The sequence below is a fragment of the Buteo buteo genome, chromosome 2 (assembly GCF_964188355.1).
Source record: "Buteo buteo chromosome 2, bButBut1.hap1.1, whole genome shotgun sequence".
NCBI lineage: Eukaryota > Metazoa > Chordata > Aves > Accipitriformes > Accipitridae > Buteo > Buteo buteo.
Genome location: NC_134172.1, coordinates 61,798,897 through 61,814,036, shown reverse-complemented (window position 1 = coordinate 61,814,036; position 15,140 = coordinate 61,798,897). Strand labels below are relative to the sequence as shown.

Below are 15,140 nucleotides of genomic sequence, written 5' to 3'. Positions count from 1 at the left end.
CCTGGCAACGTGTGGCCTATGACAGACGCTTGCTGCCATTTCACACGCTCGGGCTATTATTCTTCTAAAGCTAGCCCACAAAGCTTGCCTCAAGACTTCAGAAGCATATTGTTTCCTACCAGCTCTTGCAGGAGCTTGTTTATTTCCACTTCGTGATCCGTTTCCCGAAGCTTGAGGGTATCGTTATACTGCTCTTCTGTCCGCAAGAGCTGCTGCGCCATGTTTTCCCGTTCCTGCTTCATGAGAGATCTCTCTGCTTCCAGCTCACATTGAAGGCACTTCACTTCCCCTGCAAACGTGACAAATGGCAAGATTCAGGGCCTACACAAACAGCGGTTCTGGCTTCACTAACCTTAAGCCATCTGAATTTCAGTGTAGGAGGGATCTGTCCCCAGCTCCTTCACTCCTTAGAAGCACTGCAGACAGAGAGCTGTTTTTATACCATCCTCCCTAAGCAGGGGGATCACCAGAAACAAAGCACATGAGGCTCTCACCTTGTATCACCTCCTTGGCCTGCCTGACTGTCTGAAGTTGGAGTTCAAGCTGACTCCTGGCGATCTCCAGCTGACATAAGCGCTGCTGAGCCTCAAGCAGGCTGGATTCCAGGGCCTCCCTCCCGGACCTACAAGACGCCAATACGGAGAGAAATGAGTTTCTTGCTCCTGACGCCCACAGGGAGTTAGTCCAGTAGGAACTGCTTCAAGATCCCTACCCTGCAGTACGGAAAATGGGTTGCACGGAAACTGGTATACAGAAGGCATATTTCTGCCATTTAAAAAAGTAATGCAGGCCCCTCCGAGGGAATGTCCAGGCTTTACTTATGACCTAGCGTAACACAGAAAGCCCAGCCGAATTTGATCTCCATAGCCAAATCTGAAATTGCTATTGTCTGATCTATGACGCACGGGTAGCTGTGCTCACAGAGTCTGTGCCAGCAAGCAAAAGCCCAGCCTCTGCTAACAGCCCTTTGCTCATCGTCACTTCCAGGTTGCTCAGCAGGGGCACAGAGTAAGAGTATCTCCCTGGCTGACTCGTGACTTTTTGATGCTGTTCGTAGTGTACGTACAGGGAGGTGATCTTCCAGACTCCCTATATTTCAAAGGGACTAAAGCAATACATCAGATGACAGAGTAAAATCTCATGCTTGTAAGCAGCATTTGTAAGAAATCTGAACCAGATTTTACCTAAACAAGGACTACCTGAAAGGAGAGACAGGTAGCCTCCAGTTTAAACTCTTGGAAGTTCACCAGAAAAACTTGCTACTTTTCTCTAAGCCTTGCTAACTAAGCAGGCAGTAGCCCCAATGACTTGCCGCTCTTTAAAATGGAAGTTGTAGTACTGCGGAGGCAAACTGTTACATCCATAGACTTCAACCGACTGCTGCGTACGACACACAGGACTCTGCAACCAGGAGCTGAAGTTGCCTCCCTGATCTAACACGGCGTCCTGTGGGCCAGGTTCCTACCATACACAGCACTGCCTCACTAGAACAGGCGTGCAACCAGGAGAACATCCTTCAGGGTAAAGGGGCACCCGAGTGGTACAACAATAAGACCCGCAACAGTAGGATTTCACTGCTTTGATGGACGATGTAGGATGTATCTTCAAGAAGGAGAACAAGCACATATTTCTGACTACGCCAATCTCTGGCAGTCCAAAGTAAGTATGCTCCATTTTAAGGATAAACCAAAGTCAGTCTCTAAAACAGAACAGAGAAGATAAGAGTCCAAACTGTTGTGACGACAACAACAGGCTCTTGAGAACAACATCTGGCAAGAATAGTTGCTGCAGCCCAATAATTGGCAGAACATAATTCAGCTGGATGAAATAAGAGGAGCTGGAGCTCAGAAGCAGCAGCAGCAGCTCTCAAGAAACAGACTGAGTCAAAATGGTGTTTATCAGCCTTGCTGACAACATACTCTGGAGTGGTAAGGCGTAAAAGTCAAGAAGCATGACAAACAATCTCGCATTTGTACAGCTCTGCAAGGCCAGGAGTCTTCTAAAAAAGACCTGAGAGGAGGACAAACATCTCGATACGTTGGGTAGTTTGGGGTTGTTTCTTTTTAAAAGCAGAACTTGTCACACGTGATCTTAGAAACCTGACCCAGCAGAAGGACAAGATCTTGTTCCTTCCCTGCATAAACTCCTCCATGATGTCTATCTCAAAACAGCACGTGGTAGGGAGTACCGGACCCACACAGCAATGATGGGCAACAATTCCCGCAGACTGGCGAGCATTCAAAAGAGGTTTCCCTGCTGCTGGTGTAACCAACTCTAGGTCCTGCACCACAGGTAACAAGAGTTAGACTAGAAACAGTAGGCCCTCAAGATTTTCAGCACGAGCCTCTAGCTTCACCCTAAATGGCAGTGTCCTACTCGCAATGTCCCTACGTAATAGCCTTGAATTCTGAAGATCCCCTGTCAAACTACTTGATAAGGAAAGATCCAAGTTCAAACGCGCAGAACGAGAAACCAAAACCAGAGAGAAGCTTTGGGTTTCAGTAAACATCTGCATGGTTTAATTACTACTCAATGCAGAGCCAAGGTACCAGATACTGAGGAATTAACGCTGGCTTGCTTTGGACTTCACACAGGAACGTGCAAGGGGGCATAAACATGAGCCCCAGGCTCAGGAGAGCTTTGTTAGCTTTAGCTGTCAGAAAAATAACATTCCAACCATGCTGTACTGGTTTGGGGTTTTGTTTGTTTGTTTGTTTTTTTTTCTCGAGATTCTTCCATTTTCTGTCCATGGAAGGTGAAAACAGCTGAAAAGCATACAGGATGCAATGAATCCTCGGGTAATGATTATCACCTCTATAATTACAGACATTAAATAATCTCCTGCCTAGGGTCTCCCCCCTGCCTTTACCTGGCCTCTGCCAGCTGCTCTGCAAGGCCTCGTCTGTCCCGCTCCGTGGCTGCCAGTTGCACCTCTAGGGCAGCCTTCTCGTGCACCAGCAATTCCTTCTCTTTGGAGACGTTGGCCAGTGCCTGCCCTTGGCGAGAGGACTCCTGCCGCAACTGCTCCAGACCACTGCTAGCTGACTCTTGCTGGCGGTGAACCTGAAAGCAGGACAAAATACAGTTAGAGTCCTTTCTCTGGAGTTCTGTGCAGAGCCAGCCAGTGCCACTTCTGAATCAGCTAGAGGAGAAAGAGCTCCGGCACTCTGGCCTGAAAGTTTAAGAGCATCTGCTTCATGCCGCCCTAACACCCTGGGCTGCCAAAAGGCACGAGGGCTGTTAACCTGAAAGCGATGTGTAAGGCCCTACTGGGTTGCCTGGGACCAGACGGCCCCCTCAGGACAAACATACACACCCCAGACTACATCTTTTCACGCAAAAATACCACATCTTCCACAACTGCCACCTTGTAAACTAAAATTCTATCAGAATCTATGCCAGTGCTGGAAATTTTCAGGAACCGTTGAGCAAGAGCAACTTTGCTCGCCGAACAAAGCGGAAATACACATGGTTTCTCCTTCTAGAAGAAGAAAAACCAACATCAAAGCGTCACCTTGTCACAAAACACCACCACGCACCTACTTCAGTGTGTACAGCAGCTGGATGCAATGAGGTGATCCTTGGCAGGGAAACAGCCCTTGTGGTGAGCAGTGTCATTTAGTGATTTACGGAAGTCCGGCTGGTGTGGCCAAAGAGATGGTAGACTCTACTTGGACAGTAGTTCATGTCAACAATACTGTTTACTTGTCTTACACAAACAAGTTGTCCAATAGACCTTGCTGGCATTCAAGCCTGAAGACTAACCGTGATTTTTCAGCTTTCTTCTGCAGTGATGCCAATACACCTCTGATGGGTATTTGCCAAACAGACCACGTACTCCAAAACTAAGACTGCCTAACAGAGAACAGACCATCAGAAACAACCAAGTCTCCTCTCAAAGTTACCCCATAAGACCTAAGACTGTACATTAGGAAGCCGACACTGAAATGATGGCAAACTCCCTAGTCTCCTCCAGCGATGCAATTCTCCCAAGCTCTTTTTCCACTCTACCAAAACCAGTTAGTCCAGAGTAAACAGTCTTCTGGGATCACCTCTTTCTCAGCTTCTCCCTCAAAGCCTAATGAGGATCTAGCAATTCAAAGCGGCCTGTAGGTGGTAAAATACAGTTTCAACCATTTCAGGATGTCATTCCCGTTCTTAGCAGTACAAGACAGCAGACACTGACTTGCCGCTTCGTCCCGCCCTCTAGGCCCCAACAAGCCGAGCTTGGAAAGTTGCAGACTTCACAACAAAAAGCATAAATAGAAACATGCAGCCCCGGGGGGTTTTGGCCTCAGAAAATGGGTGAAGAGCTACCCTGTTTGCTTCTTTCGACGCATGTGGAGAGTAGTAGCCTCACGCAGATTCGTGGGCAAGGCAAATCACCTCTCTGCAGCTTATCAAAAGCCAAAAAAGAGGCCAACACAGACAGGTGGATTAAAGGAATCTGTAGAAGCAGAGGACGACCCAGAGAATTGCACAACAGCTCTGCAAGCCATCAACACATTTCCAGAAGGAAGTAAACAACGCCGCCTGACCCCCAGCGCTACCAAGTGTCTCCTTGACAAAAAACACTGCAGAATCCAACAGATACAGCTTCACTGAGCCAAGCAGCCAAAAGCCCACCCAGAAAGCACCAGGTTTGTGGTCTCACCTCATTGAGTTTCTCTTGGGTTTCTGCCTTCTCCTCTGCCAGCATCCTCAGCTCTGCCTGTAGCCCCTCCTGTTGCTCCTCTGCTTTCTTCAGCAGCTGCTCCAGGTGGGCTTTCTCTGCGCTCAGCGCCTCATTTGCTCTTTCACATAAGCTCAGCTTCTCCTGGCCAGAGATCTTTGCTCTCTCCAGCTCATCCACTTTGCCTGACAGAACGTCATGCTCTTGCTCCAGCTACAATCACAGAAGCACAGAGGAAATAAAATAACTGTAAGATTTACTCTGGAGGAGCTTTGGCTTGGACAGAGAAAAGAGCAACGTTTCCATATTCAGACAGTCACACTGTCCGAAGGCAAGAAGTCTGAGAAGCAGCAGCAGCTGGAGACAAACGCCTGGCAAGATCTTTGACAACTCTGCTCACCTGCAACACAAGTTTGTTCAGCTGCACCTTATCCAACGCAAGAGCTTCATTGATGCTGCTCATGTTCGCTGCTGCAACGTGTAGATCGGCTATTTCAGCAGTCAGCTTATTCTGAGCCCCTGTCAACTCTGCTACTGACTGCTCTGCCTGAAGAGACAAAAGAACAACATGACAACAAAGACAGGAAAATCCCCGACCTCAAGCAGCAACTCCAGATCCCCTGTTGTGTCTCTGGCACACTCCCAGTTCAGCGTTCCCAACAAGCACGTGGGCACTAACTATACCGGAGAGCCTCTGTGGTCTGATCACCATTTTCCAAGAAGGACAACAACATTGTCCCTGTCTTCTACTGCCAGAAACAGCATCTGCGGTGGTCTTGCTATCACAACTGCCTCTCCCACAAGTGCTGCCTCGGAATAAGGTGACCATACCTTTTCCAGTGCCACGGTAAGCTCGTGTTTCTCTTGCTTCAGCAGATCCCTCTGAAGGTGCGATTCCTCCAGCATCTCTCTTGCGACTACCAACTCGCTCTGTAATAATGAGTGTTCTCCTTCAAGCGCAGCTAAGTCCTTCAGTCTAGGAGAAGGGGAAAGACAAACAAGTTTTTAACGTAAAAAACATTCTCATTTCCAAAACCACGAGGATAGAATCATAGAATCGTTTAGGCTGGAAAAGACCTTTGAGATCATCGAGTCCAACCGTAAACCTAACGCTGCCAAGTCCACCACTAAACCGCGTTCCCTAAGCACCACACTCTACAGGTCTTCAAAATACCTCCAAGGATGGTGGCTCAACCACTTCCCTGGGCAGCCTGTCCCAATGCTTGACAACCCTTTCGGTGAAGAAATTTTTCCTAAGATCCAATCTAAGCCTCCCCTGGCACAACTTGAGGCCGTTTCCTCTCGTCCTATCACTTGTTACTCGGGAAAAGAGACCCACACCCACCTCGCTACAACCGCCTTTCAGGTAGCTAACAGCTTCCCGCCTGGGAGTTCTCCCTCTCCTCTTTCATACGTTGGACACGAGACTTTCCAAAGTTCTTCTTTGGGTAAGACAGACTTTTAAAGTCCACCTTAAGAGTCCCACAATTACTTTTGCCTTCAGCAGTGAACCGATCAAAGAGTTGGCAATCTATCTGGGGAGATGTGTACGAATTTCCCAAACTAATAATCACAGGATGATTCAGGTTAGTATGTGTGATGTTGCAAAATGGCACTCCTTGCCCCAAAGGCCTTCTGCGCTCAGTCTAGCGTGGAAACGGCAGTACGGAGGGGCTACATTGCATATGATGGTCCTGGGCAAATTCCTCCCAACTCCTTTAGCACAGCCTTGGGTAGCAAAAGGGCCGTACAAGAGACACGGCTCTCTTTACGCTGGTCTCCATTTCTCACCAAGAATCAGTTAACAGCAAAAACATTGTAATACGCCATCTCTTTTCCAGTCCTGCCTTACTCACAAGAGCTTCTGTCTGTCAGACGGTTTTTTCTATCCGTTCTGTTGAAGGCAATAGTTTGACTAGGGACAGGAACAAGGCTGTGCAGAATGGGTGCGTTTTAAACATGAACACAGCCCATCCTATGAATCCAACAAGCACCCACAGAAGATAACGCTGCTAACAGCAAAGTTGAAAACACATTCACCTGTCCTGAAGCTCCTTCTTCTCCGGGTCCCCTTCGACTTGTAAGTGCATCGCTTCCCAAGTCTTCTGGCTTATTTCCTCTTCCGCTTGCTGCTGTGCCTGATCCTTGAGGACAGGTCTACCCAGCGTAACGGGTTCCCGGGGCCGTACGCCACAGTTTAGGCGGGAGCAGTTTACAAGTAGAGATCCAGAAAGCCTCATTTGCTCTGCCTTCAGCTCTGACAAATCTCTGAAAAAGAATCAAGAAAGAGGTAACGTTCACACCACCACCTTTCTCAGCTGACTCGCTTCCGAAGCATGTAATTGCGCAACAGTAAAAGCTGGCAGGAAAGACGACATCTTCGCTGGGGACGAATCATTCATCTGACACTTTGGGATCAGGACACATCTTGACCCTTGGGCAATGGGTCTATTTGACGATTGAGGAATGAATCTATTTTCTCCCCAGAGAGAAGAGGAAATGTATGGAACAGCCAGAAGGCTTCGAGAATTAACTAGCGGGTTAGGCATACTCTACGCATTAAGGAAAGCTTATCACCAAATAAGGTAAATGGCTGACAGTAACCCAGAGTTTGAAACTGCATGCTGACACCAGAAGAATTTACTGTTAGGCTACGCTCTTCTTCTCTGCACAGAAGGCACCTGTGAGAAAGCAACCTCAGAGAGCCCAAGAACAAGAAAACAATCATAAAAGGGAGGGATCAAACTAAGCAAAATCAACTGGAGAAATGTAATAGCAGGGTAGGGAAGCTATTCTTTCTCTCAACAGTGTTGGTACAGGAATAAGCGGATGCAAACTGACCACGATAAACGTAAGCTGGAAATGAGAAGGAAAAAATAAATATATACATATTCATGAATGATCTTTCCATCAGGAGCAGTGGGAAAGGAAAGCCAGTGAGATTTAAGGCAAATTTTGACCACTCTATAAAAGGGGACCGCTCCACATGCTGCATGCATAGCTTTGGTGAGTCTCTCCCAACTCGTCCACATATGCCTGTGTCTGTGTTAACATGCCCAAACATCACCACAGCCAAGTTCACCTGTTCAGGGCCTCTGCATTGCTTATAACCTGAGCCCCTCAGCTTTATCTGAAAACCAGCATCAAACAAAATGATTCTGAATATAGCCTAAGGCATGCTTAAGGCCATCGCTTCAGACTACCAAAGGAGAAATTGTATCTTTAGCCGCAGCTAGCGTAACATCAAGGCTCAAAAAGCAGCTGTGAAGGGAAGCTGTGTTTCTTCTGCAACGAGATCTAGCCTTCACTTCGACTCACCGGTCAGTGGCAGTCTTCATTTCCAGGAAATGACAGCGGAAGGTTACCACCTGACGCCACAGGCTGAGTAGACGGCTGCGTTCACCCCTTAGGTAGCTGTCATAAAGCTAAACAGGCAAAGACAAAAAGAAATGCCAATTTAGCCTTCGCTGTCACTGTACAAGCCTTTCAGAGAGGAGAGGGTACAACCGTCATCACCGGGTCTCCTTTAAGAACTATTCCAACGGGGGGGGGCGGAGGGGGATGACGACACATCAAAGACTGAAGAGCCACCACAGAGGCATCCTCAGTAGACCTGCCACCTGACTGCAAAGAAGGGAACATCCACGCCTCCCCTGCAGGTGCGGGTATCAACAAAGCAAACTGATCGCGATTCATCATCTCGCCTTGCAGAGGTGTCTAACAGGCTCGGTGGAGGAAGACAAAAACAAGCCCCTCCGAGACCAGTGTCAGATTTGCTTACAGCAGCCTATTGGTAAGGGAGGCCTGTCCTGTTCTTCTGTTGGCTACCCTGAATCCGAAAACACACAGACCTCTCTTGGGTCTCCACTGCTGCAGGCAGAGATTTAGGAACTATTAAAAAACAGACGAGCGTTCATGGGTCACTGCCCTACAGTGCCCAGCAACAGCAAGCATTTGCCTTTGAGAACGAGCAGTACGGTCACAGCACGCGGGCATCTTCCATCACCACAATCTGCTGACACTCCTCCATCTCACACCCCTGTCTTCTGCTCATCAACACCAATACATCCTCAATGGTGCCACGACTTTCACACAGCAAGTTCTCCAGGCCAGAAATAAAACCCATTCTCATTCCACCCTGGCATCGCGTCTGACATTCCCGTCGCCCATCCTTACCTCACGTTCACCGCGCCACTCGCTCTCCTTCAATTCCAGCTCCTCCCGGGCCCTCATCCAATCCACCGTCAGTTTTCCAACATCTTCTTTAAGGGCGGAATTAACCTCATTCGCTTCATCGAGGCGCTCCTGCAGGAGAGTGTTCACTTCTGCCAGATTCTCACACCTTGGAAAGGGAGAAACAGCAATGAGGTCACTGAACAACTGCTATCCACAAGCAGCGTCTCCGTGATTTCCCAACTCCCTCAACACTGACTTTGTTGTCAAACTGAGAGGCAGTAAAAGTGCTTTCTAGGATTAACTAAGATCTCGCTGTGATGGCATACTCATTTGCTTCTCCTTGCTTTAAGCCTTCTACTTCCCCCTACAATTTCCCTTTCCCCTTCTACTTTGATGATGCCCACAGTTCATGTCTCGCCTCCCCTTCGTGCTGTCTGATCGCTGGAGGCATCGCCTTTCTCTAGCACTCTCCTGACCCGCTCACCTACTGAACCACAGGATAATTTAGGCTGGAAAGGGACCTTTGGAAGTCACCCGGAATAACCCCCCGCTCCAAACAGAGCCATTCAGCACACAACACTATTACTGCACCACAGAAAACAGACTGTGGACCTTTCTCCTTTCAAAGCAGCTTGCCCAACTGCTCCCCTTGGGGAGACCAGGGAGCACTGACAGGTTTTCCCTCACTTCCACGAGCATCCAGGATACCAGGTATGAGGGAACGCTTCTTCCTTGTACCTTTGCTGCTCCTCTTCCACCCGAAGCAGTGCTTTCTCCAGGCTCTGCTCTTCCGTGGCTTCCCACCTGCCTGGAAGGGGCCCCTTCAGAAGAAAGGAAAAGTTTAGTCAAATTCTTGTCTTGCCTTCACTGCTGTTAGCATCCACCGCTTTCCGCTCCATTCGCTTGGGTGGCTCAGGAGCTCGTGGCTTCTTCCAGGCCTAACAGTGTCGTGACTATGGAGAGCAAGGGAGGGGAAGGGTGGCGCTCAATGCCACTGAGCTCTCCTCAGTCCCCCACTGTGGCACTCTCGCAGCTAGGTCTCCTTAGCTCACAACCGTGAGTGCTCACTTCGACTTGAAGCCTGGGAATGCTCTCCTACTCTCCCACCCTTTGTTCTTCCTAGGTTTACTTTAGCCGTGAAGCAGAAAGAAAAGCACACAGCCGTATGTTGAACGCCAGCATTCTTGCCTTGCAAAATGCCACGTTTCAACCCGTTCTTTTTCAGAGGCGACCATAGAACCTAACAGGCAGTGTAGCCCTCTCCTGAGCCCTAGGACAAAACGTTACGCCAGCAATAAAGCACTCTTTCTCAAAACTAAAATCCCCCTTCACAGGGTTTCCTGCACCCGCATTTCTGGGACCGCTGGCTCCTCCAAGAACGGCAACTGGACAAAGCACTCGCAGGCAAACTTACAGCGCTTCTTTAAACCCTCAGGCAGCAAAATCTTGCTTCCCTCCGCCATTGCTTTGGGGAGCTTGCCTCGGCCCGCGGTAACAAACGCTACCTACCGACACGGTCTTTAGTTGGCAACCTGCACACTCACCCCTCCTGCTGCCAGCTGCTGCTCCAACTCTCGACACCGAGTCCGGTACTGCAGGACCTGGACGGAGACATAGAATGAAGATGAGCGAATGCAGCTTGTCACAGGCTCGGCTCCTCCCGCGTTAGCTCTTCTCCAAGTCTTTCCAGCCCAAGCACAGTGCGTTTCACAGCGCTGCCGATGCCGCCAACTACAAGTCGTTACGATACAGGGAAGCTTCACTTTATCTCGTACGGAAGAAACGGAGACGGGGCTTCTTTTACACGTACTGCTACCTGCTCATCCTAAGAGCTGCCTGCCTCGGCCCGGGGCCGCCCCAAACCCCCCCCGCCGGCTCGGCTCCTGCCTCTGGGACAGCCCCCTGCTAACAAAGGCGCCTGCGAGCCGGGCATCTTTCTTTCCGTACGGACAAGCCCTCACGAGAGGCTCGCCAGGGTGACAGCGGCAGGGCCGGGCGCCCAGCGGGCCGGGCCGGGCCGGGCGGAGGAGGGCGGCTCCCGGGGCCTCCCCCGAGCTGCGGGCTCGGCGCCGTCCCGCCCGCGGCAGCGCCGGGGAACGCCCCGGGGAGGGCCCCGCTGGGGCCGCGCCTTCGCCCCCCGACATCGCCGCCGCCGAGGCCCCTCTCAGCGCTGCGCGGGCGGCCCGGGCACCCCGGCCCCGCCACCGCGGCCCGGCCCCGGGCAGCTCCCCGCCGGGCCGGCGCCCCCGCTCCTCACCTTCGCCTGCAGCTTCCGCACCAGCACCGCTTGCCGGTGCTGCGCCTCCTCCGAGCTCTGCAGCCGGCGCCGCAGGGAGGCCTGGCTCCGCGCCGCCATGCCCCCGCTCTCCAGCCGGGCTCCGCCGCCTGACGGGCCCCGCGGCGGGGGCTGCTCCGCGGCCTGCCCCGGCGGACCGCGCTCAGGCGCCTGCCGCGGCGGGCGCAGCGGCTCACCCTGCCGGCCGGGCGCGACCGGGCGCCGGGCGGGAGAGCCGGGCTCGCTCGGGGCCGCTCTGTGGCAGCGCTTCGCTTCTCGCTTCTCGCTCCTCGCTTCTCGCTCCTCGCTGAGGGTGCGGCCTTGGGCTGCGGTGCTGCCGCGGGGGAGAGGCCGCCCCGGCAGCCGCTCGCTCCAGCGCGTTCCGCTCAGAGACCGTTAAGGGCCCCGCGGAACGCTGGGGGCAAAAAGCGCCCCCGGTGCAGGCTGGGAGAGAAGGAGCGCGAGGAAAGCCCCGAGGGTCGGGTGGCGGGGTCTGGGGCCACTGGGGCAAGAAGGGTGGGACCGCAGGGACCGTGGAAAAGGTCCATCGCCCAGGGAAGCCAGCTGAAGAGCTGGAACTCGCTACGAAAAGCTCCAACTTCAGCCCCTGGAGCCGGAGTTCCCGTCTAGTACGAGACCCAAGCATACAGAGGTGGAATGACTGAAGCTTTCGCTCCCTGTTGTGCGGCAGGAACGGGACAGACTGCAAGCAGGGGGAGAAACACCGGCATGGCAGAGAAAAGTGCAAAGTTACAGGACAACCAACTCTCTGAATTAAGCTTTATTTCACGAGCCCGTGAAGAAATACAACAAACGCACACGACAACCAGGGCTCGGGCCCCTTTGCCCGGGCTCCTCTCTTACGTGAATTCACTGAGGCACTACTCAAGCCACGAGGTTTCGTAACTTACAACCCGCAACACTTAAAGTCGTGGGCTTATGGTGGGGGGGGCGGGGGGGGGGAGAACAAAAATAAAAAACCCACCAAAAAAAGACTTTGTTTTTCCCTAGTGAGAGTGCTCATCCTTCCTCCTCCGTCACCGCGCGGGCGTCCCCTGTATCACGCTGTGAAGCACAAAAGCCCCAGCAGTCCCGCTGCTGTGCAATCTCCTTCAAAGGCTTTTTGGCTAAGCTGCTGGTTTATACCTTCCAGCTTGGAAGTCTGGTCTATACCATTTCCAAAAGGCAGCAGATTCTGACAATACTGCCAGGCAAAGATGGTGGCTGCAGGAGACAGCCAGCTGCAGGTGCTAATGGCTGCATCATGGCCCTTTAGCTCTTTCTGGCCACCTGTGCTGCCTACCTGGTGCTCCCCCTTCAACCCAAAGGCACTGCTCCCAGCATACATCAGGCCTTAGCGTGAGCTGGGCTAGCCAAAATCTCAGCAGGAGTTGAGTGAACAGTCACACTCCACCCCTTGGTGTAGTCAAACATCTAGCGAACCCGCTGCTTTGGCGAGTGGAGGTACCGTTACTCCTCTTGCCTCGCCTCCAGGGATCTGAGGCAGCGCCAGAGCTTACGGCCTTCGGGCAACCGTTAGTCTCCTACTGCTATGCTGGGCTAATCACGATCCCAGTATCGGACCGAGTCGGAGACCTAAGCACAGCCTGGACGCTTGTTTTATCAGTGTAAGAATGTACATCCCAGCTCCTGAACCCTATCGCATCCCTTGACAGCGGTACCGGCAGTAGCAGCAGTCGCCAGGCTCCTCTTCCACGTGCTTTTAAGGGTCTGGTACGCCCTGGTCTCCCTGAGGAGGTGAATCTTTGCAGGTGTTCAGGGCAAAATGCCTGTAAGATGTATGCGAGTAAAGTACACGGTGCTCAGCTCTGGCAAGTGAGCCGAGCATACCGCTGAAACCATCAAGTTATACCTTAAAAGGGTGTTTTCACCAGGAAGCCTCAGCGCCTGAAGTTCTGTTGCTACAGATAACGGATTGAACCCCCTTCCCCCTGTGACGGTTGTGTCTGCCTGCACTGTGGACCTACTCCAGCAGTTCGGCAGGAAAACGAAGGTGCTCTGCTCAAAGAATCGTCCTCAAATGGCTAGTTGGATTAAAACGCTTCAGGTAGTACCAGAAAAACCCCAGTCCCTTTCAGATGTTCACACGGAGAAGGAGGGCATCTGGGAGTGCCTCTTCCCCTCCACCGACCGGAAAGGGGCTTGGATGGCTTTCAGGCATTTGCACTGTTGCGTCTAAGCGAGGTTGGAGTCTTAAGCTATGCAAAACGGCAAAAATCAATGGAGGGTGATGATATAGATTGAAATGTCTCTTACCTGTGTTCCTCTGTCAGCTTCACCACCATGGGCAAAAGTTCATATAGCGCAAATACACCAGGCAGACCCTGGTCTCCCAGTAGCCCGGTGGCTATCTTCTCATGTTGTGTCACTGAAAACGGGTTAGTCCTTACCACCTAGCAGGAAACAAACACAGCAAACGTCCTTTCATTAGCGAGGAACAGGAAAGGCTACTAAACCAGGAGTTCAGTGAACCGTATCAGTGTAGCCCTGCCCACTCACTTGTGGGGGGCCTGACAGTGCTTACAAAGGGTCGTAAAAAAAGCACCATCAGGATCGAGTCTCTTTTTCCTACAGGCTATCAGTTAAAGCCCCAGCTAGCCCAAAGAATGAGTGATGCATCAGTCCCCAGGCCGGGCTGTTTTGGTCTCTGCTGGCAAGTAACGGCACAAGCTGTTCCTCTCGACCTCAACCCCAAGTCCACCTCATCTTCCACCAAAATGTAGTCCACCCAAGCATGCTTCAGGAGACAGCACCGGTAGGAGAAAGCCATATGTATATGCAAGAGCGAGAAAAACGGAAGTAATACATAAAGGCAGGAGAGTGCCAGGGCTGCAGAAGGACACAGATTGCCCATCTTTATATAAACGAAGATCACCCTGCAGCATGCTCCTGCACCCTGCCATTCTTCTAACCGTTGCCCATACCGGTCCTACTCTTAGAGCAAATCAGCTGCGTTTCTGTAAAATGACATTACCTTCCCCTATTGACATTATCCCTAAAATGACATTAGTATCCCTAATAAGCTATCTAACCAGGAAGGCCAAGGCGTGGCTGGAACTGAACCTGGCAAGGGATGCAAAGAATAACAAGAAGGGCTTCTACAGGTATGTCAGCCCGAAAAGGAAGGTCAAAGAAAGCGCACCCCCCCGATGAGCAAGACTGGCAAACTGGTTACAAGGGACAAGGAGAAGGCTGAGGTACTCAACAACTTTTTTGCCTCAGTCTTCACCGGCAGCCTCTCTTCCCACACCTCTCCAGTGGGTGGACCGCAAGACGGAGACTAGGGCAGCAAAGGCCCTCCTCCAGCAAAGATCAGGTTCATGACCACCTGAGGAACCTGAACATACATGCGTCCATGGGACCTGACGAGATGCATCCCAGAGTCCTGAGGGAACTGGCCGATGGAGTTGCCAAGCCGCTCTCCATGATATTTGGAAAGTCACGGCAGTCGGGTGAAGTCCCTGCTGACTGGAAAAAGGGAAGCATGACACCCATTTTTAAAAAAGGTAGAAAGGAGGACCCTGAGAACTACCGACTGGTCAGCCTCACCTCTGTGCCTGGGAAGGTCATGGAACAGATCCTCCTAGAAGCCATGCTAAGGCACGTGTTGGACAGGGAGGTGATTCGAGGCAGCCAGCAGGGCTTCACCAAGGGCAAGTCCTGCCTGGCCAACCCAGCGGCCTTCTAGGATGGGACGAGTGGACGAGGGAAGAGCTACAAACGTCGTCTATCTGGACTTCTGTAAGGCTGATGAGATTAAGTGAGATCATCACCCCATCCGACGACTTCAACAGGCAGAAGTCGCTCCAACACGTCACCACGTCCTCCGCAACTACATTATCTGCACAGAGCAACTAATAATCCCCCAACGCATTACCTCCAACACTGATACGTTAAAATCGTTTAAGACAAAGATTCTCAACCTTTTCCATCTGGTGACCTCCTTTACCGCAGAAGAGTGACCTGGCACGGCTCTCCTTTCAGCTTTCAGGAACT

The 15,140-nt window shown here is 51.6% G+C and overlaps 1 protein-coding gene across 1 annotated transcript in view; it reads right to left on the bottom strand.

The window, feature by feature from the left end:
* Positions 1 to 11,204, bottom strand: part of LOC142037610 (uncharacterized) — a 40,326-nt gene extending 29,122 nt beyond the window's left edge. The window contains exons 1-12 of the mRNA XM_075042073.1: positions 11,106 to 11,204; positions 10,393 to 10,449; positions 9,653 to 9,669; positions 8,849 to 9,014; positions 7,991 to 8,097; positions 6,713 to 6,940; positions 5,504 to 5,648; positions 5,073 to 5,219; positions 4,655 to 4,885; positions 2,870 to 3,063; positions 495 to 622; positions 120 to 289 (exon numbers count right to left, since the gene is read on the bottom strand). Of these exons, the coding sequence (XP_074898174.1) occupies positions 120 to 289; positions 495 to 622; positions 2,870 to 3,063; positions 4,655 to 4,885; positions 5,073 to 5,219; positions 5,504 to 5,648; positions 6,713 to 6,940; positions 7,991 to 8,097; positions 8,849 to 9,014; positions 9,653 to 9,669; positions 10,393 to 10,449; positions 11,106 to 11,204 (1,689 nt within the window). The remainder of the gene's footprint in view (positions 1 to 119; positions 290 to 494; positions 623 to 2,869; positions 3,064 to 4,654; positions 4,886 to 5,072; positions 5,220 to 5,503; positions 5,649 to 6,712; positions 6,941 to 7,990; positions 8,098 to 8,848; positions 9,015 to 9,652; positions 9,670 to 10,392; positions 10,450 to 11,105) is intronic.
* Between the last annotated feature and the right edge of the window lie 3,936 nt (positions 11,205 to 15,140).